Source organism: Hypanus sabinus, chromosome 22 (genome assembly GCF_030144855.1).
Source record: "Hypanus sabinus isolate sHypSab1 chromosome 22, sHypSab1.hap1, whole genome shotgun sequence".
NCBI lineage: Eukaryota > Metazoa > Chordata > Chondrichthyes > Myliobatiformes > Dasyatidae > Hypanus > Hypanus sabinus.
Genome location: NC_082727.1, coordinates 23,635,555 through 23,660,931, shown reverse-complemented (window position 1 = coordinate 23,660,931; position 25,377 = coordinate 23,635,555). Strand labels below are relative to the sequence as shown.

At 42.5% G+C, this 25,377-nt stretch overlaps 1 protein-coding gene across 3 annotated transcripts in view; it reads left to right on the top strand.

Moving 5' to 3' along the window:
- Positions 1–25,377, top strand: part of si:ch211-250c4.3 (uncharacterized protein LOC100535981 homolog) — a 109,684-nt gene that overhangs the window by 33,900 nt on the left and 50,407 nt on the right. For 2 of the 3 annotated variants that reach the window (XM_059947316.1, XM_059947315.1), the window contains 3 exons: positions 5,136–5,878; positions 19,628–19,789; positions 22,046–22,199. In XM_059947316.1, coding sequence (XP_059803299.1) covers positions 5,136–5,878; positions 19,628–19,789; positions 22,046–22,199 — 1,059 coding nt within the window. The remainder of the gene's footprint in view (positions 1–5,135; positions 5,879–19,627; positions 19,790–22,045; positions 22,200–25,377) is intronic. The other variant, XM_059947317.1, reaches the window with a different exon arrangement.

Sequence of the window (25,377 nt, the reverse complement as noted above, 5' to 3'; positions counted from 1 at the left end):
ATGTGCAGGAAATGAAACGATGGACATTGTGTAGGCAGAAGCAATGATTTTAGCTGGGGATTTGATTACTATTTTAATTAATTCAGCACAGCATTGTGGGATGAAGGGCTTGTTCCTGTGCTATGTTCTGCTGCGGATGTGGCTTCATGTTCCTTCGTCAGCTCCCATTGAGGTCTGCAGCCTTAATGCCAAATGATACAAGAATGTGCCAGCAAGTGCACTAAGTTGTCATAGTAGCTGGTCGGCCCTGGGCTGATGGCCACTTAGCTTTGGTTAAGTAATGAATGATATCTTGATTGGACATTATTTCCAGTTGCACTGACATGATTAAGCATAGATTAACCATGCTGAATGTTATCAATACTCCTAGTTATCCAGACAAATGAGTTTTGTGGAAGTTTCTCTGAAAGTATAAAAGCAATTAGTGACTCACACACACTGTTCTTACACAAACTTAAAACAGACCATTTCATATTCTGGAACCGTTGCACACTTCAGAATTGCTACAGCAACTATTGCCCAGTGGCAATCTCATCTACCTTAATGAAATGCTTTGAGATATTGGACATAGCTAGAATAAGAACCTGGACCACTGCAATTTACCTACCGCTGCAACAATTTTACAGTGGACACAATCTTACTGACTTTCCATTTTGCTTTGGAGCGCCTAGACACAATAAAACATACATCAGGCTTGCTCCTGTTTATCAATTATAATTCAGTATTCAACAACATCACCCCCTCAGTACTATTCAACAAGTTTCAAAAACTGGGCCTCTGTACCACTGCCTGCAACTAGATCCTCAACTTCCTTATCAGCTGCTGTGCAAATTGGTAATAACATTTCCTCCTCGCTGATAATCAATATGGTGCACCTCAAGGATGTGTGCTAAGCCCATTGCTCTACTCTCTCGACACACACAAGTACATGGCTAAGCACAGCTCAAATGCCTATTATAAAGTTTCAGATGACACCTGTAATGTTGGAATAATCTCAGATGGTGACAAGGGGTGTACAGAAGTGAGGTAGTTCGGCTGGTTGTTAGGTGTCACAGCACACCCTCGCACTCAGTGTCGGCAAGACCAAGGAATTGATAGTAAACTTCAGGAAGGAGAAGTTAAGAGAACGCACAGCAGTCCTCAATGAGGCCTTAGCAATGAAGTAGCTTCAAATTCCTAGGTTCCAACATTTTGTAGATCTATCTTGTGCCCGACACATTGATGCAATCATGAAGAAGTGATGCCAACAATTCTGCCTCATTAGGAGTGTGAAGGAATTTAATATGTCGCCAAAAGCTCTTGTAAATTTCTGTAGATGTACAATGGAGAGCTTTCTGACTGGTTGCGTCACGTATATGGAGGCAGGGGGGATGGATGGTTAGAGACTCAGCCAGCTCCACCACAGGCAGAACCCTCCCTATCATCGAAAACATCCTGAAAAGCTAGTGCCTCGAGAAGGTGATATCCATCGTTAAACACCCTCATTATCCAGGACAGGAGAAGTCTGAAGATACACACTCAGCATTTTAGAATCAGCTTCTTCCCCTCCACCACCAGATTTCTGAATGGCCCATGAACACTATCTCATTATTCCTTTTGTTTGCTCTATTTATTTATTTTGTAATTTACAGTAATTTTTATGGCTTTGCACTCTTCTTCTTCGTAGCCCATCACTCCTGATGGGGCATAGGCTGCTATCAGCAGTTCACCAGAGACATCTATCCAAAACCAGTCTTTCAAATTGTCCCCAGTGTAGCCCATCCTCAAAGATTCTTCCTCTCTCGGGGATGAAGTTTTTGGAGCTTCTGTTGGTGTTTCTGTAGCATTGAGCTTTAATAGGATGGGGTTGCTAGCCCCATGCCCAACCCTCCTCCTTTTGCAGCCAGACATGGCAGAGTTTTTGCACTGTATTGCTGCCACAAAACAACAAATTTCGTGCCATAAAAGTCAGTGAAAATAAAATGGATTCTGCTTTTGATTATTGCTCTTATCTGAACAGCCATGGCGCATGTATGAGCCAGATGTCCATCAAAACCTGGAATCATTAACCCGAAATATATATTTTTTTGGATGTTTACATCAGACTTTCCAAGAAAGATTAAATCAGGCAACGTAGCCAAGTTGCAGGCCATCACGCCCACTCATCTGTGCCAGTGTGGGAAAGAGTCAAGAGTGGAATATTTGATTGTTCTGTTGCATCCATGCCTTTCCTAAGGGTATGGGAGACAATTGTAAAGCACAGAGCAAAATGAAATGCTGAAACTGAAAGTCTGAATCAAAAACAGAAAAGAAAATTCCTGGAAGCGTGAAGCCACAGAGTTGCCAGCCCAACTGCATATCCTAAAGTTCCAGATGCATACCAGCCGAGAAGAAAAACAAAATAGGCATTTTAAAGTTAACATAATATTTGCATTTACAGTAAAACTCCAATAAACCAGCACGCTTGGGACTTTGGTCATGTTGGACTGGCTAATCTTCTGGACAATTGAATATTATTAGTACTAATACCCTAACACAAGAAACCAGAGAAATAAATAGGCTGCAGATGAAATTAAATTGTGAAGTGTGGAAAGAATGAGAAAAAATATAGACCAAATGGCACGATCCCCATGAATACATGTGGGTATACTGTACATGTGCATAAGTCTTTGAAAGTTGCAGGAGAGTTAGTAAAACTGTGTTTCAGGGCAAAAGCAGGGAAATGATAAAAATCCTTGTTTTTTTTACCTGGAAAACAATTATTTCATGCAGGTGTGAAGATTCGAGAGAGGAAGCACAATAGATTTGCTGGAATGGTTCTAAGAAAGAAGGATTTCAGGTGCAAGGTGTTAGACCAGAGAACAGGGAATGGTTCTTTCCAGCAAGGAAACTGAAAGGAGATTTGACAGAAGCATACAAAATCTTGTTGAATTAAGGTTAAGGAGAGAAAAACGGTTCTGAATCAGTAATTGGTTCAACAGCACAGAGGCAGAGATTTAAAGTGTTGGACAAGAGGTACATGGAAACTTTGAGCAAAAATATTTTCACATATGCTCAGCAGCCACTTTAATATGTATATGTGTACATCTGTTCATTAATCCAGATTTTGGATCAGTCAATCATGTAGTAGCAACTCAATGCACAAAAGCACGCAGACATGGTGAGGAGGTTCAGTTGATATTCAGACCAAACGTGAGAATGGGGAAGACTAGTTCAAGTTGACAGGAAGGTGACAGTAGCCATGCATTACAGCAATGATGCACAGAAGAGCATTTCTGAAAGCACAGTATGTCGAATCTCGAAATGGAGGGCTACAGCAGCAGAAAGCCACACTGGCTTCCACTCCTGTACCTAATAAAATGACCACTGGGTGTAAATAGTGTTTATATGCTGAACTGATTGTCTCTGAGACTGGTGGAAACCATTTCAGTCAAGGTTTTTAAAAGGCATTGGGATTAGTATTCAAAGAAAAATAAACTAAATGGCTTTGGGGAAGGAGCAGAGAGTGGCAATATATTAGCCATTTTGCTCAGAGTCATCATTGATAGGTAAACCTGAGCACCTGTGTTTTCTATGTACATTTAAAAATTTCATTCCTTTTGTTGCAGCTTCACACCCTGCTCTCAGCTTCATCTCTCTCTCCATTTCTACATTTATCAGTCTCCCTTTAGAAGGTAGGCAAGCCACTCGATTAATTTCAAGCCTACAGACATCACAGCTAACTCAACTATGTTTCCTTCAACCCCCACCTCTGAATGAGGACTCCTTTCATTCTCCTTATTCCTCTGTCCATATTGTATTTTCTCCAAAGATTTCCATAGCTGTGCCTCTGAGTTGTCTTCTTCCTTCTTGAAATGTAGCTTCCCTTCTTCTGCAAAGAACAGAGCCTTTTGACCACACTGTATCTTATTTATTTCCTACCCTTCTACTCATATTCCTTCTTCTGCTTGACAAGCCTAGCATAGATTTCCCCCAGTCCTCACCTTTCATCCCACAAATCTCCACATTCAGTTGATCATCCATCACAATCTCCACCTTTAACAAGCTCCACCACACCTCTATCAAGTCACCTCTCGTACTCTTTTCCTCTAAAGAGGAAAGCCCTAGATCACTCAACCTATTCTCATGAGATATGCTCTCTAATGCTTGCCGCATCCCAGCAAATCCCCTACACCATCTCCAAAGCCTCCACACCTTTCCCACAATAAGCCAACTAGAAATGAACATCACACTCTAAGTGTGGTTTCAACCAGAGCCCTACAGAACCACAACATTACCTCACAGCTCCTGAACTCAGACACTGACCAATGAAGACCAACACACCACATGCCTTCTCACCACCCTATCAACTTACACCACAACCACAAGGGATCTATGGACGTGGAAACCACAATCTCTCTGTTTTTCCGCACTATTAAGAATCCAGCTATTAACTGCATTCTTCCTTCAAATTCAACCTTCCAAAGTGAATCAGCCCGCACGTTGCTGGACCAGACTTCATTCACCACCCTCCAGCCCAGCTCTGCAACCCATCAGTGTCCCATTGTAACCTACGACAACCTCCAACACCACTAGCATTCACATCATCCTCAAACCTGCACAATGGAGAATTCCATTGAATGCCCCACCAAGATTCACACCCACTGGTCTGCCTTCATCAATCAGTTTTGTCATTTGCTCAAAGAATTCAATCAGACTTGTGAGGCACAACCTGCCCCTCAAAAAGCCGTGCTGACTATCCCCAACCAGACCACACTTCTCCAAGGGCTCACAAATCCCGTCTCCAGGAACCCCCTTCAATACCTGTCTACCACTGATGTAAGACTCACTAGTCCACAATTCCAATACTCATCCCCACTATTCTTCCCGAGCGAAAGAACATTATTTAAAATCACACTACCTGACCTGCTGAGTGTTTTCAGTAGCTTTTTTGTTTGTGTTTTCAAAACTCATTGCTAAATTAGATACTTGTCATAAATGCACAAGTTAGAATTCATTGCAATACCGTTTGGGATCCAGTTCTGAATGCAGCTCTGACTGGGGCTTAGCTGCATGCAGCTGAATAATTTGCTTGATTGCTAAACTTCAACATTAGGCTTCTGCTGTTAAAGTAACTGAATTTGATTATGTGTGGCATTTTGCTTTTGTCTTTGTAGTGGTGAAACAGGATTCATCCAAGACAAAAGTAGTATTGACCAAAGTGACAGCCCTGAAAAATGGCTTGGAGTGTGAGGACATCTCCTCCCATCCAACACTAGCCAAGACAAGAAACCCTGAGACCTATCCAAGATCACAAACCATTGGTGGCAATGATCTAGCAATGTCTGGAGACCAGAACTTGTTAACAGAACTCGTTGACAGAAAGGGATCTTCAAACTGCACAGTTCTGAAACTGTATAAATCTGAATCTGAGGACTCTGGTGCCGAATTTCCAAGTGGTGCACATTCTCCCTTGACCCCATCGGGGTCCGAACAGAGCCTTGTCATACATCGGAGAGTGTCATCTTGTGACTCAGGGATGGCTTTGAGCATTTCTTCCACGTCTGCAATCCAGCAATCACCTCCAGCAGATTCCTGTCCCAATTCTGCAGCATGCATAAAAGAAGATCAAGAAATTGATGAGCAGCAACACTCTGTAGTAGAGGAGCCCACAGCTTCTACAGATTGGAGAAAGGACAACACGTCAAGCATCCACTTAAGTCTGAGTCCTCCAGCCGTGGATGAACCAGTGAAGCAATCCAAACATGTATCACTCGTTGAAATAGTCATTGCTGACTCCAATTCTCTTCCAGTTTCGGAAGGTAAAATGGAGCATGCAGAAGTAGCTCAATCATTGAAAAGGAGACAATCAAATGATAGTCTTGAAAAATACATGGAGAAGTGCTGCAGATTAAGTGAGGTAAGAGATCACTAATTCTTGTATTATTTACAGATCATCCTGAATTTTTTGGTGAAAAACTGAACAGAACTAAACAGAACTTTGGGAAGTCTCTCCCTGCTCTGACCTCCTGCCCTCTCTCCCTGTCCTCTCCCTGTTCTGCAGTCTGGCCCAATACTTGCTCTGTTCTGCTGTTACCCTGCACTTTCTCATCATTCCATGCCAGCCATCTTTTGTTTGCCTGAACCATCCTTGACTCTGAATTCTTTGGGCAGTATGGATGTATGGAATCTCCACAAGCACGGTCTACATCAGATTCCCCAGGTTTCATGCCAACTACAGCTCATTCTCCAATTATATGGCCCTCACTGATCTGTTCTGCACACCTGTCATAGTGCTGAAATGGCACATGGGCTTTTGAGTGTAGTGACAGACCTTCATCCACCTGTCTGTCCTGATTTGTCAATTACTCCTTCAACCGTTTATCTCTTCTACCATCTCTTGGCTAGTGTCCTTTCAAAGATTACTGATGAGGGGTAATGGTGAGTTTCTCCTCACACCCTGCAAAAGGTAGTCACAAGCAACAAGTTGTACGAGTTGTGTTGGAAACTCCTGGATGATGATGGAGATACTGATGAAACGTATACCTGGCAGAAGGCCATTTGCAAGAAAGTTGCTTTGTGTCTCAATGACCATTCTGTCCATGAGGACATTTAATGTCTCCTCTGGGCTGAACTCAAAAGGGTCTCCTCCAAACAGATAGCCTTCCTCCCATCACAGCGTGCATTATTGCTGTCTCGCTGTCCTTCAGTAAACAGCTTTGTTCAAGTTAGCGTTGGCAGCTCCCCAGGCTACATGTTAATATTTCCTACAGGGCATAAAACATCCTAACTCTGCTATACATTTTCTTGTGATTGGCTCCTCAGTTTTTCTTTGCAGAGGATCAAAATTGGTGTTAGTGCTAAATGCACTAGTATTTCTAACACAACACAGCAGTGCAGTTCTAGATATTGAAGTTAACTGAAGGAAGAGGATGTGTAGGGTTGTTGATATCTGAAGCTTGGAAGGAATTAAAGTATCCTTAAGAAATTTGCCAGATAGAAAGCCTAAGAGAAACTTGTGAGGGTCTGCAGCTTTCTCAACAAAACCTGCACAAGGAAAGAGCAAGAATGCATCCCAGCCTGGCACTCAACATAATAAAAGTGAAGCAAAACCTGTCAGTAGTTAGTCTTTTAGCCTGTTGATAATGAACAGGTTTCAATAAATCTTAAGCTATCTGTCCTGAAGCATTGCACCAACGCTTAAAGAATTCTGAGTTAAGTTTCCTCTTCACCAGAGCCATAAATAGTTTACATTCCTTACATTCTCCCTTAAGAAAGACAAGCACATAGTATTGACATCATATCCATGCCACACACACTTCCCACTTGTGATGCCAGAACCAACATTTAAAAAAAATTTGTGATAGTGATGCACCATCAATAACTCTCTCTAAGATGTGAAGGCAAGATATCGGCTTTTATTTACTGGAAGAAAGAACAAGCAGTAGTTGACCACCATACTACATCCTGGAGACTGAGGGCCGGGCTCAGGCCTCAATCGCCTTTATACCGGGGTCTGTGGGAGGAGCCACGGTCAGTGGGAGGGGGCACAGGAGCAGTCAGCAGGGGGCGTGTCCAGACAGGTATATGTAGTTCACCACAGATAGTATATAGGACATAGACATCTACAGCACATTACAGGCCCATTGACCCACAATGTTGTGTCGACCATGTAACCTACTCTAGAAACTGCCTAGAATTTCCCTGCCGCGTTGCCCTCAATTTTTCTAATCTCCGTTTACCTATCTAAGAGTCTCTTAAACAACCCTATTGTATCCGCCTCCACCACCATTGTGAACAGTACATTCCATGCACCCACCACTCACTGTGTGAAAAACTTACCCCTGACATCCCCTCTGTACCTACTTCGAAGCACATTAAAACTATGCCCTCTCGTGTTAGCCATTTCAGCCCTGGGAAAAAGCCTCTGGCTGTCCACATGATCAATGCCTCTCATCATCTTATACACCTTTACCAGTTCACCTCTCATCCTCCGTTGCTCTAAGGAGAAAAGGCCAAATTCACTCAACCTATTTTCTTAAGGCACACTCTCCAATCCAGGCAACATCTTTGTAGGTTGCCTCTGCACACTTTCTATCATATCCATATCCTTCCTTCAGTGAGGTGAACACTTCACTCCAAGGGGGAGCTAACCAAGGTCTTATATAACTGTAACATTACCTCACGATAGTAGCTGATTTTAACTTTCCACATATTGACTGGGACTCCCACACTGTGATAGAGTTTGTGAAATGTGTTCAGGTTGTTTCTTTAATCGATATATACTATAGAAGTCCCAATAGGGAGAGTGTGATACTGGATTTCCAGTTAGGGAATGAGACAGAGCCGGTGATGGAAGTGTGTGTAGAGGAACACTTTGGGTCTAGTGATCATGATTTCATTAGTTTCAAAATAGTTATGGAGGAGGATAGAACTGGCCCTCAGTTTAAGACTGAATTGGAGAAAGGCCAACTTTGATAGCATCTGAAAAGATATGGCAGGTATGGATTGGAATAGATTGTTTTCTGGCAAAGGGAGCGTTAATAAGTGATAAGCCTTCGAACATAAAATATCAAAAGTACAGAGTTTGTATGTTCCTGTCAGAATAAAAGGCAAGGCTACTAGGTTTAGTGAAGCTTGTTTTTTGAGGGATATTGAGGCCCTGGTTAAGAAGAAGAAGGAGGTGCATAGCAGATATAGGTTGCAGCAAACAAATGAGGCACTCAAGGAGCGTTAAGAAATGCAAGAGAGCACTTCAGAGGGTAAATCAGGAGGGCTAAAAGAAGACATTTGCTCTGGCAGACAAGGTGAAGGCTTGTACAGATATTAAGAGCAAAAGGATGGCAAGGGACAGTCCTAATGAAGGGTCTCAGCCAGAAATATCGACCATTTAACCCCCTCCATAGATGCTGCCTGACCTACTGGGTTCCTCCAGCACTTTGTGTGTGTTATTCTGGATTTCCGGCATCTGCAAAATCACTTGTGTTTATCAAGGGATTCAAAATTGATCTCTTGAATGGTCATCTATGTAAGTAGCCAAAAGAGATGGGGGAGATTGTAAAGGAAATTTTTGCATCTGTTATTTACCCAAAAGATGGGCACAAAGTCTATAGAACTGAGGCAAAACAATAATGAGGTCCTGGACTGCATCTAGATTACAGAGAGGAGGTGCTTGCTGTCTTAAGGTAAATAGAGTTTACATTGCTGGTAATCAACAAGAGCTCAAGAAGAGCAGCTACAATCTGCACAAAGCTATCAAGGCTGCGAAACAACAATACAGGGACAAAATTAAGACAAGATTCACAATAAATAGCACATATGACTTGCGGTGAGGGCTGCATACCATCACAGACTTCAAAGCCAAACATTGGCCTCTCTCCATAAAAGCTCAATCGCTTTTATGCTCGGTTCGATATCGCTAACTCTGAGCCTCTGGGGAAAGCCACTGCTACAACCTGCAACCTGGTCATCTCTGAGGCTGAGGTATGCAGAGGTTTCCAATGAGTTGACAGCCACAAGACTGCGGGACCAGACGGCATCCCAGAGCGAGTACTCAGGATGTACGCAGCACAACCGGCAGGTGTATTTACAGACATTTTTAATCTCTCCCTCTCCTAGTGTAGAGTGCCCTCCTGCTTCAAATTACCCACCATTGTCCTTGTACCCAAAAAGACCAAGGTAACATGCCTGAACTACTGGTGTCCTGTTGCACTCAACTCAGTAATAAGCAAATGCTTTGAGAGGATGGTCAAGGACTACATCTGCAGCTTGCTACCACCCACACTGGGCCCCTTACAATTCACCTACTGATGTAAGCAATCGACAATGACGCAACAGCCACTGCTCTACATATTGTCTTTACACATCTGCAGAGAAAGAATGCTTATGTGAGAATGCTGTTCTTGGACTACAGTTCAGTATTCAACACCATAGTTCCATCCAGGCTCGACAGGAAGCTCAGAGACCTCGGCGTTGACCCTGATTTGTGTAGCTGGATCCTGGACGACCTGTCAGATCGCCAGCAGGTGGTGAGAGTGGGCTCCCTCACCTCAACACCTCTGACTCACAATATAGGAGCCACTCAGGGCTGTGTACTGCCCCTCCTTTATTCCCTGTATATCCGTTACTGTGTCGCCACTCACAGCTCTAATCTGCTAATTAAATTTGCCGACGACACTACATTGATTGGCCTAATCTCAAACAATAACAAGGTGGCCTGCAAGGAAGAAGTCATCTCTCTGACAGTGGTATCAAAAAAAAACCTCTCCCTCAAGGTCGCAAAAATAAAGGAGCTGGTTGTGGATTACAGGAGGAATGGTGAACGGCTAAACCCCTATTGACATCAATGGATCTGGGATTGAGAGGGTAAATAGCTTCAAGTTCCTCGGCATCCACATCACCAAGGATCTCACATGGTCTGTACACACCAACTGTGCGGTGAAAAAGGCACAACAGTGCCTCTTTCACCTCAGATAGGTTGAGAAAGTTTGGTATGGCTCCCCAAATCCTAAGAACTTTCTACAGGGGCACAATTGAGATTATCCTGTCTGGCTGCTTCACTGCCTGGTATGGGAACTGTACCTCCCTTAATCGCAGGATTCTGCACAGTGGTATGGACAGCCCAGCGCATCTGTAGTTGTGAACTTATCATGATTCAGGACATTTACAAAGACGTGTGAAAAAGGGCTTGTGGGATCATTGGGGACTGAGTCACCCCAAACACAATCTATTCCAGCTGCTACCATTCAGGAAACGGTACTGCAGCTTCTCACAATTCCTCTGTCTCTGCAGCATCTGCTCTCAGGATGAGGCTTTTCATTCCAGGATGAAGGAGATGTCTTCCTCTTTTAAACAAAGGGGCTTCCCTTCTTCCACCGTCAACTCTGCTCTCAAACACATCTCTCACATTTCCCACACATCTGCCCTCACCCCATCCACCTGCCACCCCACTCGGGATAGGGTTCCCCTTGCCCTCACCTACCACCCCACCAGCCTCCAGGTCCAATGTATAATTCTCCGTAACTTCCGTCACCTCCAATGGGATCCCACTACCAAGCACATCTTTCCCTCCCCCCCTTTCTGCTTTCCGCAGGGATCACTCTCTATGCAACTCCCTTGTCCACTCGTCCCCCCCATCCCTTCCCACCAATCTCCCTCCTGGCACTTAACCTTGTAAGCGGAACAAGTGCTACACCTGCCCTTACACTTCCTCTCTCACCACCATCCAGGGCCCCAGACAGTCCTTCTGAGTGAGGCGACACTTCACCTGTGAGTCGGCTGGAGTGGTATACTGTGTCCAATGCTCCCGGTGTGGTCTTTTATATCTTGGTAAGACCCGATGCAGACTGGGAGACCATTTCGCTGAACACCTATGCTCGGTCCGCCAGAGAAAGCAGGATCTCCCAGTGGCCGCACATTTTAATTCCATAAAAATTCACTGTCAAGGTGAATCCACACTCAGGTTGGAAGAACAACACCTTATATACCGGCTGGGTAGCCTCCAACCTGATGGCATGAACATTGACTTCTCTAACTTCCGTTAATGCCCCTCCTCCCCTTCTTACCCCATCCTTGACATATTTAGTTGTTTTTTTCTCTCTCTCTCTCTACCCATCACTCTGCCTGTTCTCCATCTCCCTCTGTTGCTCCCCCCTCCCCCTTTCTTTCTCCTGAGGCCTCCCGTCCCATGATCCTTTCCCTTCTCCAGCTCTGTATCACTTTCGCCAATGACCTTTCCAGCTCTTAGCTTCATCCCACCCCCTCCGGTCTTCCCCTATCATTTCGCATTTCCCCCTCCCCCCACTACTTTCAAATCTCTTAGTATCTTTCCCTTCAGTTATTCCTGACGAAGGGTCTCGGCCCAAAATGTCGACAGTGCTTCTCCTTATAGATGCTGCCTGGCCTGCTGTGTTCCACCAGCATTTTGTGTGTGTTGTCCGCAGCATAAAAGCCAGGACCAACAGGCTCTGGGACAGCTTCTTCCACCAGACCATAAGTCTGATTAACTGATTTGAGTGTATTTCGATCTAACTGTTCTATTTATTATAAATTAATAAGATTGTACATTTAGACAGAGATGTAACGTAAAGATTTTTACTCCTTGTGTTTGTGAAGGATGTAAGAAATAAAGTCAATTCAGATTAGGCTGGATAAGACCCCAGAGCTCCCCAAGGTCTCTCCTTGCATCTTGTGGGAGGCTAGTGCAGAATTTGGAGTACTGTGTGCAATTCTGGTCACCTACCTACAAGAAAGAGATCAATAAAATTGAAAGAGTACCAAAAAAGTTTACAAGAATGTTGCCAGGACTTGAGGACAGTTATCAGGAAAAGTCAATTAGGTAGGTCTAATCCCCTGGAGTGTGAGAATGAGGAGGAGATTTAGTAGCAATGTACAAAATTATAAGGGGCAGAGACTGGGTAAGTTCAAGCAAGCCTTTTCCACTGTGGTTGTGTGGGTCCAGAACAGAGGTTGGGTTAAGAGTGGAAGGTGAAATATATAAGAGGAACCTGAAGGGGAACTTCATCACTGTGAGAGTGTGGAATGAGCTGCCAGCAGGTTTGATTGCAACATTTAAGAAAATTTGTATAAGTACATGGATGGAGGGCTATGGTCCAGGTGTAGGTCAATGGGACTGGATAGAATTTGGCATGGAATAGATGGGCCAAAGGGCCTGGTTCTCGATTGTATGACTCTGTGGCTCTTTAAATGGAATGGGTGTAGACAATTGGCATGTACATGGTGAGCCAACAGACTGTTTCAACATGAGTCTTTGACTTTTCAAACTGCCAAAAAAAAAAATGCATCAGACCAGCAAAGGATAAGCAAGATATTAATAAAAATGATGAGATGCTGATAAGGGATATAATGATGGCAAGGACTTGTACTAGGTAAGAACAAAGAGTAACAAAAGTAAAACTGTGCCCCCTAGAGATTGTTTCATGAGAAATTTGTCTTCATACCGGAAGAATGTATTGTGGAATTGTGGAAAAGCAAGGGGGTAGTAACACTAAGTATCTTAAAGTAATTAACATAAGCAAAACTAAAATACTGGAAAAATTAATTATACTAAATGCCAGTTAATCTCTCAGAAGTGATGGTCTATGTCTCAAAGTTTCTATTAAAAAGCTGGGGTCCAAGCATTAATTATGATCATCTGTAATTTTGGAGTACAGTCCCGGTGTCCTCTGTATGGAGTCGCAGTAATCGTCCCTGTGGAATGCATGGATTTTCTTTGGGCCCTCCGGTTTCCAAAGACATACCAAGTAGATCAGTGTAAATTGTCCCATGATTAGGTTAGTTAAATCAGGGTTGCTGGGCAGTGTGGCTTCAAGTCTAAATAATAAAATAAATAAAAATAAATTTCTTTGATTTTGTAATGTTTCCCATGGGTTGATCAGGAAAGTTGAGAGGGAGAAAATAGGGAACGACCAAGAGTCTGGCCTGTCATTAATCTTCAAGAAATTGCATCGTACAGTACATTGTTACAGCTGTAGGGCACATAAAAACTTGTGTGTTTAACCAGAATCTTATGAAATGGTAATAATTTTTAACCGATGTAGTATTAGATTCATAGAGTCATGCAGCACAAAAATTGGCCTGCCCACCACTTCCATGCGATCATCAGGAAGTTGGTGCAGATCGAAATATTTGGAGAAGGTGCCGCACAAAACTTTGTTGCATGAGATAAGATGGAGCAAAATAAAATACCACGGAAACAGGACTGATTATAACGCAGGAAATGAATGATAAAAATAAACAGTCAACTTATCAAGCTCTAGCTTGTGGAACCCAATAAGCATCAGTGTTAATCTAAATGCTATTGTACTTTTAGTCATCTATTCATAAAGTGATACAGCACAGAAACAGGCCCTTCAGCCCATCCAATCCATGCCAACCAAATGCCCATCCAAAATAGTTCTATTTGGCTGATATTGCCCTGAAACTTTCCTATCCATATAGTGGCCCAAATGTCTTTTAACTGCTATTATTGTGGCTATCTACCTCAAGCTCTCCTTCTGGCAGCTCATTCCATGTACAAGTATGTACCAACCTCTGTGTAAATAACTTGCCCCTAAGTCTATTAAATCTTCACCTCTCACCTTAAACCTATGCCCTCCAGTTCTCATTTCTCTAATCCTGAAAAAAATATTAAGTACATTTACCCTATTTACAGCCCTCGTGATTTTATACAGCTCCCAGATTTCCTCTCAGTCTCCTATGCTCTGGGGAAAATAGTCCTGGCCTGTCCAATCGCTGTCTATAACTCAATCCCTTGAATCCTGGCAAAGTCCCCATAAATTATTTCTGCTCTCTCTTCAGCTTAAAGGCATTTTTCTATAGCAGGATAACCAAAACTGAACATAAAACAGTAGCCGCACCAGCAATCTCTTTAACTGTAACATAACCTCCCAGCATCTATACTCAGTGGCCTGATTAATGAAGGCTAGTGTGACAAAAGCCGTCTTCTTCTCCTGTCTGCTGTGGCACCACTTTCAGGGAACTATGTATCTGAACTCCCAGGTCCCCCTGTTCTACAACGCTTCCCAGGACTCTACTATTTACTGTAAATGTTCTACTTTGATTATACTTACCAAAATGCAAGACATCACACTTATCTAAATTAAACTCTATTTGTTATTCTTCAGCCCGCTTTCCCAGCGGATCAAGATCTTACAGTAATTCTTAATAACCTTCTTCATAATCTATGACATTGTCTATTTTTGAATCATCTGCAGATTTGCTAACCATGCCTTGGACATTCTCATCCAGATTGTTGATAAAGGTGACAAGTAACAATGGACCCACCACTGACCCCTGGGGATCACCACTAGACACAAACATGAGGAAATCTGCAGATGCTGGAAATTCAAGCAACACACGCAAAATGCTGATGGAACGCAGCAGGCCAGGCAGCATCTTTAGGAAGAAACGTCAACTGTACTTTTTCCTATAGATGCTGCCTGGCCTGCTGCGTTCCACCAGCATTTTGTGTGTACCACTAGACACAACCTTCCACTCACTTCCATTGATAGTGGAAGTTTGGTTCTTGTCTCCAACGCAAGAAATATCCTTCCACTATCACCCTCTGGTTCCTACATTCAAGCCAAATGTTCATCAAATTAGCCAGATGGAGAACTTACCCTACCACCTTCAGACTCCTGAACCAGCACGGATAACTTTATGCACCACAACTCCAAACTGATTCCACAACCTACAGACTCACTTTCAAAGACTCTTTACAGTCATGTTCTCAGTATTATTTTTATTTGCACAGTTTGTCTTCTTTTACAATTTGGTGTTTGTCAGTCTGTGTCTGCTTATGTATAGAAGAAAAAGAAGAATAGCCCTTAACTTGGCAGTGGAGTTATTGGGGCACCGTCTTTTTGATGGTGTTTCCATAGCAAGCTATTCTTGTTTTTACAAGGCTAAGTTGCTAGCTCAACGCTCAATCCAACTTGGATTTGAACTCGGGAACCTTCACTCCAAAAGTCCAGCGCTGATATTATTGCGCCACCAAGCGGGACCTGCTTATGTATAGTTATTGTAAAAATTCTACTGTGTTTCTTTTTCTCCTGTAAATGCCTCCAAAGAAAGCAGATCTCAAGGTAATGTGGTAACAGAAACTGTACATACTTTGATAATAAATTTACATTCAACTTTGTACTTTGAGCTTTGGATTCTATCTAATCTAACTGAACCTCCCAAAGCATTCTACTATGTGAAACCTTATCAAAGGCCTTACTGAAATCAATATAAACCACACATACAGCTCTGCTCTCATCAGCCTTCTGAGTTACTTCAGCAAAAAGAACTCAGTCAATGATCTCCCACACATATACCACACTGACTATCCCTAATCAACCACGGCTTTTCCAGATATATTTATATTTATATTATATGTCAAGAAACTTGCTCACCACAGATGTTCGACTTATTGGTCTGTAGTTCCCAAGTTTTTCTTTGCAGCCCTTCTTAAATAAGGGCAAAGCTTTCACTAACTTCCAGTCCTTTGTCACATCAGTCATGGATAACTACAATGGAAATATCTCAGCCAGGGCTCCCACAGTGTACTTGGGTATACTTTGTAAAGAACTGGTGGCTTGTCTACCTTAATGCACTTTCAGATGTCCAGCTCCTCCTTTACTGTAATGCTATTAACTTTCCCAAGTTCCCAAATGTTCATTTCCTTCTCCAAGTTATATATGAAGGAGAAATTTTCACTGAAGGTCTTGCCCATCTCCATACATAGATGCTCACTGTTGTCTTTGAGGGGCACCTATTATCTCCCTATTTACTCTTTTTCCTTTAATATGCTTACAGAATCTCTTTGGATCTCCTTGTATTTTTGACTTAGATAAAAGAACAAACGCAGATTTCTAATAATTTAAAACTTCATTGGGAAGTGAGATTAAAATGGGATTACAGGTATTTAGGGACAGATCCTGCCAGATTAAATAATAGAACAGCCTTAAGGAATCAGTTACATAATGACAGGCTCCATTTCTAATGTTCAATGGAGATCTCGTGATCTGCTTTCCTCTGAAGTTTATTACATTCAAAGATTCAAGATTCGAAGTACATTTATTAAAGAAATATGTGTGCAGTATACAACCCTATGATTAATCTTCCCCACGGACAGCCATGAAGCAAAGAAAACCCATTCAAAGAACACCTTCTGCAAGAAGGAAAGAAAAGGCCTATGGATGAGTCCACATTTTTATTGCTCACTTCTGCAGCTAGCTTATGACATGACTTCTTTGTGTCATTATCAGATTTCTTAAAATGATACCTCTGCTGTTCCTTACAGCCTCTACCCTGTAATACATCAAGAATGGAGTCACTTAATGAGGGGAATTGTGTTGTCTGCTTTTTAGGCAACGCCAGACAGCAGTAAGTATCAAAAAGCAAAAATATTCTGATGCTTAAAATCAGAAAATGTGTAGAAAATTCTGGAGATTCTGTAGAGTTAATGTTTCAGATAATTTGGAAACCCCCCGGAATGATAATTCTGTTTCTCGCTCCGTAGCTACTGCCTACCTAGCTGAGTTTCACCAGTATTTACTCTTTTTGTTCTATTGAATTGCATGTTTACAAAGAACAGTTCAAACAATAACGCAGATGAGATTGAGCTGAGCCTATTGTCATCTTATCAAAGTTCAAAGTTTAAAGTACATTTATTATCAAAGTACATAAATGTCATCATACACTACTCTGAGATTCATTTTCTTGTGGGCATTCACAGTAAATACAAAGAAACACAGTGGAATCAATGAAAACTGCACACCCAAAAAGACGGACAATCTAACAATGTGTAAAAGACAACAAATCGTGCAAATATAAAATGAAAAAAACAAAATAATAAAAATAAATAAATATTAAGTATCGACAGTATGAATTGTAAAGTCCTTGAAAGTGAGTCCATAAGTTGTGGAATCAGTTCAGTGCTGGGGTGAGTGAAGTTGTCCACTCTGGTTCAGCAGCCTGATGGTGAGGGGTAATAACTGTTTCTGAACTGGATGGTGTGCGACCTAAGGTTTCTGTACCTGCTTCCTGCCAGAGCAGAGGGAAAGGAGCATGGTCTGGATGATAGGGTCCTTGATGATGGATGCTGCTCCCTTCAACAGCACTCCTTGTGGATGTGCTCGCTGGTGGGGAGGGCTTTACCTTTGATGGACTGGGCTGAGTCCACTACTTCTCGAAGGCTTTTCCATTCAAGGGCATTGTTTCTTTCCGTGACAGGCCTTGATGTAACTAGTGGATACTCTCCGCCGTGCATCTATAGACGTGTGTCAGAGTTTTAGATGACATTGCCAAATCTTTGCAAACTTCTAAGAAAGTAGAGGCACTTCTGTGCCTTCTAAGCAATGACACTTACGTGCTGGACCCAGAACAGATCCTTTGAAATGATAACATTGAGTTGTTTGAAGTTACTGGCCCTCTCCACCCTGATCTCCTCCTATGTGCTGATTCATTACCACCTTTGATTCAGCCAACAATAGTGGTGTCGTTAGCAAGCTTATACAGCATTGAAAGTCTATCCATTCAGTCTAATCTCAGACAGAGCAATCTGCAGTTATCATAGAATAAAATATGTTTATTTCCTCTTGGCCTAGAGCATTAAATGTAATACAATTCTAGCCTTGTGCCACTGTCATAGTGTAATGGCCATCAGCATTTCAATGAACCATTATTATATACATAGAACCTTTACAGTGAGGGGGGAGAACAACTGATTAACATGCACATTTTCCGATGTCATTACATAAGTAATATTCTTAATGAAATTACTTCTCAACCTTTTTCAATATCTTTTACCTTTAAATCATTATTTCTACTGTTGGTATTTATAGGGATAAATAGCTCCATCCCACCTCATCTTAGCTCTGGCTGCTGAGACCGTATCTAGAAATTTATTGGCAGAGATCTACTAAAAGCAGCGTGTTTGTTTCCTCAGTTGAAAAGGTAGCCAATCCCCTGAGTTGGTCAGTTATGGGAAGGAAATGGGGAATTTGGCGATGAAGGATAAAGCCCAGAATGTGCTTGGTAGTTCTGTGAACTTTTCAGTACAATGAGATCACATTCCCACAGGTGCTTGAACTGTGTGGGAAATTACGGGAACAGGGGACCTTTTCCATCAGCCGCCTGTTCTGTATGAACAATGGAACAGAATAGTTATGCGATTACAGAGAACAATTGTACTGGTGAAAATGTAGAATGGGAATTAGGAATGCATTTGTCAAGTTATTGTCCTAAGCAAAGATCTCAAGGAATTCTGTGATCCTTTGTTCCTGAGAGTTCAGATTTTTTACAAATATGTCACATAGCAGAGAAACTTTACCAAGGTACATGAGAAAACATGACCTGCATTTTTTGAAATGTACAATTTGCAGGGTGGATGGGCGCAATGAAGAGGTTTCCCTGGCTGAGGAGTCTATTATTGAGAGTCACAGTCTCAGTATAAGGATTAGACCATAGAGATCCAAGGCGAGGATAGCAAACCTTTGGATTATCTCCCCGAAAGAGCTGTCATTGAAGGCTTAGGACACTGAATTCATTCAAAACAGGGATTGATGGTGATGGGAAGATTGTACTAGAAAATGTTGCTAAGTTAGAAGGTCAGCAGTGGTTCTGGTGAATGGCAAATCAAGCTACATTGGTCAATTCCTGCTTATAATTCTTGTGTTTGTCTGGAAATTGGACTGCACTGTTTCTTTGGGAGCTAATATGACAAAATTCAGTTTTGCCTGGAGTGGATTGAGCTAGCCAACAATTGCTCCTGATTATCAGTCATGAAATTACTCTGGGTGCTTCCATGTGTCATTTTCCTGTCACAAGGTGACAACGTTATTCATGTAACATTGATTTCTGCTTGTATCGACAAGGCTGCAAACCAATATGGTCGTGCAACACTCTCAGATCTACAAGAGCAGAGGGTGCGCATCTGGTGCTTCAGCATCAGTGTCACTCACAGGTTCCCAGCTTTGGGGTCGCTCCCACAGCAGCTGCAGTCCCACTCAGAGCTGCTGGGTCAGGGGGCCAGCCCCTAAAAGACCAGGCTGACAATCACATCCACAGTCTGCTCTTCATCCATTTCCGAAACAAAAAAATCCCCCTCCGACAACTGCCATGTTGTCTGATTTGTAATAACTAAACAGCACCTTCCTTTCAGGCACACCGGGACAAGGCTGCGGACCGCAGTTCAGGCCTGGAATATCTGGAGCATATATGCCAGTTGATTGAAACAATTGGGCAACTCCAAGAGCAGAACAAGCAGCTCCAGAAGCAGGTGTGGGTTGTTGAGAGAAGCCTGAAGGTGACCAGGATGAAAGAGGTAAGAGGCTGTGATGGAGTGGATCAATGCCCATGTGAACCAGCAGCTCAGTACTTAGCAATGGAGCCACTCCTGTTCCTTGACCACCATGCGGCTAAAAATGTCATCCTGCAGTATGAAGGACATGCAAACTCCACACACATAGACACCACACACACACACACACACACACACACACACACACACACACACGCATTCTCTCTCTCATTTTCTCACTCTCACTCACTCTCTCAATCTCTCACTCTACTCTCCCTCCCCTTCTCCCACCCCTCTCCCCCTCCCCTATCCCTCTCTCCCACCCTCTCCCCTCCCCTATCCCCCTCTCCCTCCCCCTCTCTCCCCACCTTTCTCTCATCTCTGCACCACTCATTTCCACACCCACCCTCCTCTTGCTCTCTGTCTGCACCCTTTCTTCATCTGCTCCACTCAACTCTGTGCTTATAGTGATATTTTACTTTTGTTTCAGGTGATACCTGCCTGACTTCGGTATCGTTTCAGTGGTGTGTTGTGATCTTTTTTATCTACGGCAGGCTGTTATGAGACCTTGGGACTTCCAGTTAAATTGAATGTCACTCATTTTATAAGCTGCTTGCTACAGGAAGAGAGGAAATCCTTTGAATTTTTGTAGCATGTTTTCGATGCCAAGGAACCACAAAATGAGAACAATGTGTAAATTCCCTGGCTTCCCTTTTCCACAGTTTTATATTCAGCAATCCGTCTTCTGACACAAGGCCAAGAGAATCTTTAAGCTTGATCGACAATTTTTATAATTGTGCTACATTTAAACATTTGTTGAAAGCAGATTTCCCCTCTGACCGCCTCCTGGAACCAGTCACTATCCCACTCCATCAAGCCAGCTCCTTTCAGTGATTATGGGTGACTCCTGTGCTATGTCACTTGGGTTAGGGAAATGTGTCCTGACAAAAACTGTAAGAATTTGAGAAACAGAATGAAATTTGGTATCACAAAATATAAATTAAAATAAATGTAAATAAACCAGCTTAGTCTTCTTTCAACTCACATATTTTGAGGCATGGGCAGCTTTAACTTATGGAAAATCACGAGTCTGTCTGTTCTCCCTGTTGCTGCGTGTGTTTCCTCTGGGTGCTCCGGTTTCCTCCCACATTCCAAAGATGTATTGGTTGGTAGGTTAATTCGTCCTTGTAAATTGTCCTGTGATTATGCTAGGATTAAATCAGTAAATTGCTGGGCCAGGAGGGCCTATTCCACACTGTATCTTAATAAATAAAAAAGTAAATAAATAGATAAATAAAAAACCTTCCTCCCTCCCCTTCCCCACAGCTATAATCTGGGGATCACTGTGTTTAACTTAAAACTAGCATCTTCATCAGCAACAAATTCTGAAAATAGGCCACCGTCCTTCCCCCACCCATGCCGCTCACTGCTCATTGCTCCTGCCATATTTAGTCTGTTCAGTGCTGTCTCCCGACTTGATGGCAGTTTTGTGAAAGTTCTTATTTTAGAAATGACGTGGCTTGGTACTCAATGAAGGCATATCTTACAGAAATGCTTAAAATTGTGAGAGGCATAGGCATTGATAGGGTGGACAGTAGCAATGTTTCCCCCAAGTAGTAGAGACCAAAACTAGGGAGCGTAGGCTTAGAAAGACTTAAAAAGGACCTGAGAGGCAACATTTTCACTCAGAGGATGGTGAGAATATGGAACAAGCTGCCAAGGAAAATTGTGGAGGCAGGTAGAATAGTATAATTTTAAGAAATACTCAAATAGTACATGGAGTGGTGGGGCTTGGAGGGATATGGGCCAAGCTCGGGACATTGGGCCGATCTGGGTAAGCACCATGGCCAGTATGGACACGTTGAGCCAAAGGATTTGTTTATTTATTTCATTTATTCATTTAGAGATACAACGTGGAACTTCGGCCCAAAGAGCCTCACTGCCCAGCCACCCAACTATTTAACCCTAACCTAATTACAGAACAATTTACAATGCCCAATTAACCATGGGGTCACGGGGAGAACAGACAAACTGCTTACAGACAGCATCCGAATTGAACTCTGAACTCTGGAATGCCCAGAACTGTAAAAGCATTGTGCTACTATGCCACCTGAGAGTGCTTGGTAAATATACTATTTTGCTCTGTGACTGAGATGAATGATCAGAGTGCGGGGGAAGTGACAATTCACCACTTCTTATTGGGATGACACCTATGGTTAGCATGTCATCCATTCACGAATTGTCCTATCTAACACTGATAGCCTCTCTTCCTTTGCTTAGGAATTTTTCTTGAAACATTGTTCCTGTGGAGCTGTTGGTATCTATCAGACCATCACCAGCCTTCCTGCTCTGGAGAATCAGTTACTCAAAGCCCTCAGCAGCCAGGGAAGCTCATTTGTACTCGACTCCAATTCACAGATCTCGAGAAGCCAAGGTCAGAGACTAATGACGTTCTAGATAATCTTTTGTTCAGTTTGACAATTAATGTATATATTAAGCCAATATTGCTGAGGCTTATTCCATTAATTATGGTGATATCATACCATCTTAAATTTGTGTGTTCATTGTGCAACTCCTCACGGGTGTTGTCTCCTCTTGCCACCTGCCTGCTCTCCATTGCATAGGTAGAAAAGGGGAAGAGATCCTGTGCAGTGAGTACAGAGGGGTAGGGAAGAGGCTAAAGAACAGATCCTACAAGGTCATAATCTCTGGATTACTCCCAGTACCACGTGCTAGTCAGGGCAAGAATAGGATTATAGTAGTGATGAATGAGTGGCTGAGGGAGTGAAGCAGGAGGCAGGGTTTCAGATTTCTGGATCATTGGGATCTCTTTTGGGGAAGATATGTCCTGTACAAAAAGGAGGAGTGACACCTGAACCCAAGGGGGACTAATATCCTTGCAGGCAGATTAGCTAGCGCTTTGGGGGAGGGTTTAAACTAATTTGGCTGGGGCAATAGGAACTAGAATGATAGGGCTGAGGATGGGACAATTGGTGTACAAATCGATGCATTGTGTAATAAGACTGTGAGGAAGAACAGACAGATGATAGGGTAAAATTGCAGTCAGTGGAATGAGTTGAAGTGTAACATGGGATCAAAATCGAAAAGGGACCGAAAGTGCTTCTGTTGGTAAAAATTGAAAACAAATACTTAGAAAGAGGTGATGTAGAATCCTTGTGGGTAGAGTTAAGCAAATGCAAAGGTAAAAGGACCCTGATGGGAGCTATATACAAGCTCCTAAACAGTGGCAGGGATGTAGGTTATAAACTACAATGGGAGATAGAAAAGACATGTAGTAAGGGCGATGTTACAGTCGTCAAAGGGGATTTCAAATATGCAGGTCGATTGGGAAATTCAGGTTGGTGCTAGACCCCAAGAGAGGGAATTTGTAGAATGCATACAAGATGACTTTTAAGAGCAGCTTGTGATTGAGAAACTAGGGAAAAGGCAATTCTGGATTGGCTGTTGTGCAATGAACCAGATTTGATTATCGAGCTTAAGGTAAAAGAACTCTCAGGAGACAGTTATCATAATATGATAGAACTCACCCTGCAGTTTGAGAAGGAGAAGATAAAGTCAGATGTATCAGTAATAGAGTGGAGTGATGGGAATTACAGAGGCATAAGAGTGGAGCTGGCCACAGTTGATTGGAAGGGGACACTATCAGTGATGATGGCAGAATGGCAGTGGCTGGAGTTTCTAGGAGCATTTCTGTTAGATACATCCCAAAGATGATGAGATATTCTAAAGGGAGAATGAGACAACCATAACTAACATAGTAAACCAAAGACAGCATAAAAGCAGAAGAGAGGGCATATAATATAGCAAAAATTAGTGTGAAGTTAGAGGACTGGAAGCTTCTAAAAACCAACAGAAGACAGCTAAAAAAAACCATAAGGAGAAAAAAGATGAAATGTGAATGTAATATAGCCAATAATATAAAAGAGCATACAAAAAGTTTTCTTTCCAGATTTATAAAGAGTAAAAGAGAAGCAAGAGTGGATATCAGACCACTGGAAAATGCCACTGGAGAGGGAGTAATGGGGGACATAAAAATGGCAGACAGACTTAATAAATACGTTGCCTTTCAATACATTGTGTATCCTTGCAAGTTCAGCTTCCAGATATGATCTTCTTCACTGTGGAAGACAGTAGCAGTGTGCCAAAAATTTAAGAGTGTCAGGGGGCAGAAGTGAGTGTAGTTGCTATCAATCAGGAGAAGGTGCTTGGGAAACTGAAAGGTCTGAAGGTAGATGGAGCAGTTGGACTACACCCCTGGGTTCTAAAAATGGTACCAGAAGAGATTGCAGAGGCATTAGTAGTGATCTTTCAAGAATCTTTATCGATTCTGGAATGGTTCCAGTGGACTAGACATTAGCAAACGTTATTCCATTCTTTAAGAAGGGAGAGAGACAGAAGAATAAGAAATTATCAGCCAGTTAGCCTGACTTCAGTGCTTGAGAAGAAGCTGGAGTCCATTATTAAGGATGAGGCTTTGAGGTGCTTAGAGGCACATGAAGGGAAATCTTCCCTGACACATCTATAGGTATTCTTTGAGGAAGTAACAGACAGGAGAGACAAAGGAGAGTCAGTGGATGTTGTTTCCTTTGATTTTCAGAAGGGCTTTGACAAGGTGCAGCACTTGGGGCTGCTTAGCAAGACAAGAGCCCATGATATTATAGGAGAGACACCAGCGTGGATAGAAGATTGGCTGACTGGCAGGAGACAAAGAGTGGGAATAAAGGGGGCCTATTCTGGTTGGCTGCCAGTGACCATTGGTGTTCCGCAGGGATCGGTATTAGGACTACTTTTTTTAACATAATATGTCAACAATTTGATGATGGAGTTGATGACTTTGTGACCAAGTTTGCAAACAATTTAAAGATAAGTGGAGGGCCAGGAAGTGTTGAGGAAGCAGGGAGTCTCCAAAAGGACTTGGATAGATTGTCAGAATGGGCAACAAAGTGGCAGATGGAATATAGCGTAGGGAAGTGTATTGTCATGCACCTTGGTAGAGGAAATAAAGGCATAGACAATTTTCTAAACATTCAAAAATCAGAGGAGCAAAGGGACTTGGGAGTCCTCATGCAGGATTCCCTGAAGGTGAACTTGCAGGTTGAGTTGGTGATAGGGAAGGTGGATGCAATGTTAGCATTCATTTCAAGAGGACTAGAATATAAGAGCAATTGTGATGCTGAGGCTTTATAAGGTATTGTTCAGACTGCACGTGGAGTATTGTGAGCAGTTTGAGCCCCCCCCATTTAAGAAAAGATGTGCTGGCATCAGAGAGGTTCACAAAAATTATTCTGGAAATGAAAGGATTAATATACTGTATAGGGAGCATTTGATGGCTTTGGGTCTGTACTTGAGAGGGATCTCATTTAAACTTATTGAATATTGAAAGGCCTAGATAGAGTGGATGTGCAGAGGATGTTCCCTATAGTGGGTGAGTCTAGGACCAGCGAGCCTCAGAATAGAAGGATGTCAATTTATAACAGAGATAAGGAGAAATCCCTTTAGCCAGAAGGTGGTAAGTCTGTGAAATTCATTGTTACGGACAATTGTGGAAACCTAATCATTGAGTATACTTAAACCAGAGTTTGATAGGTTCT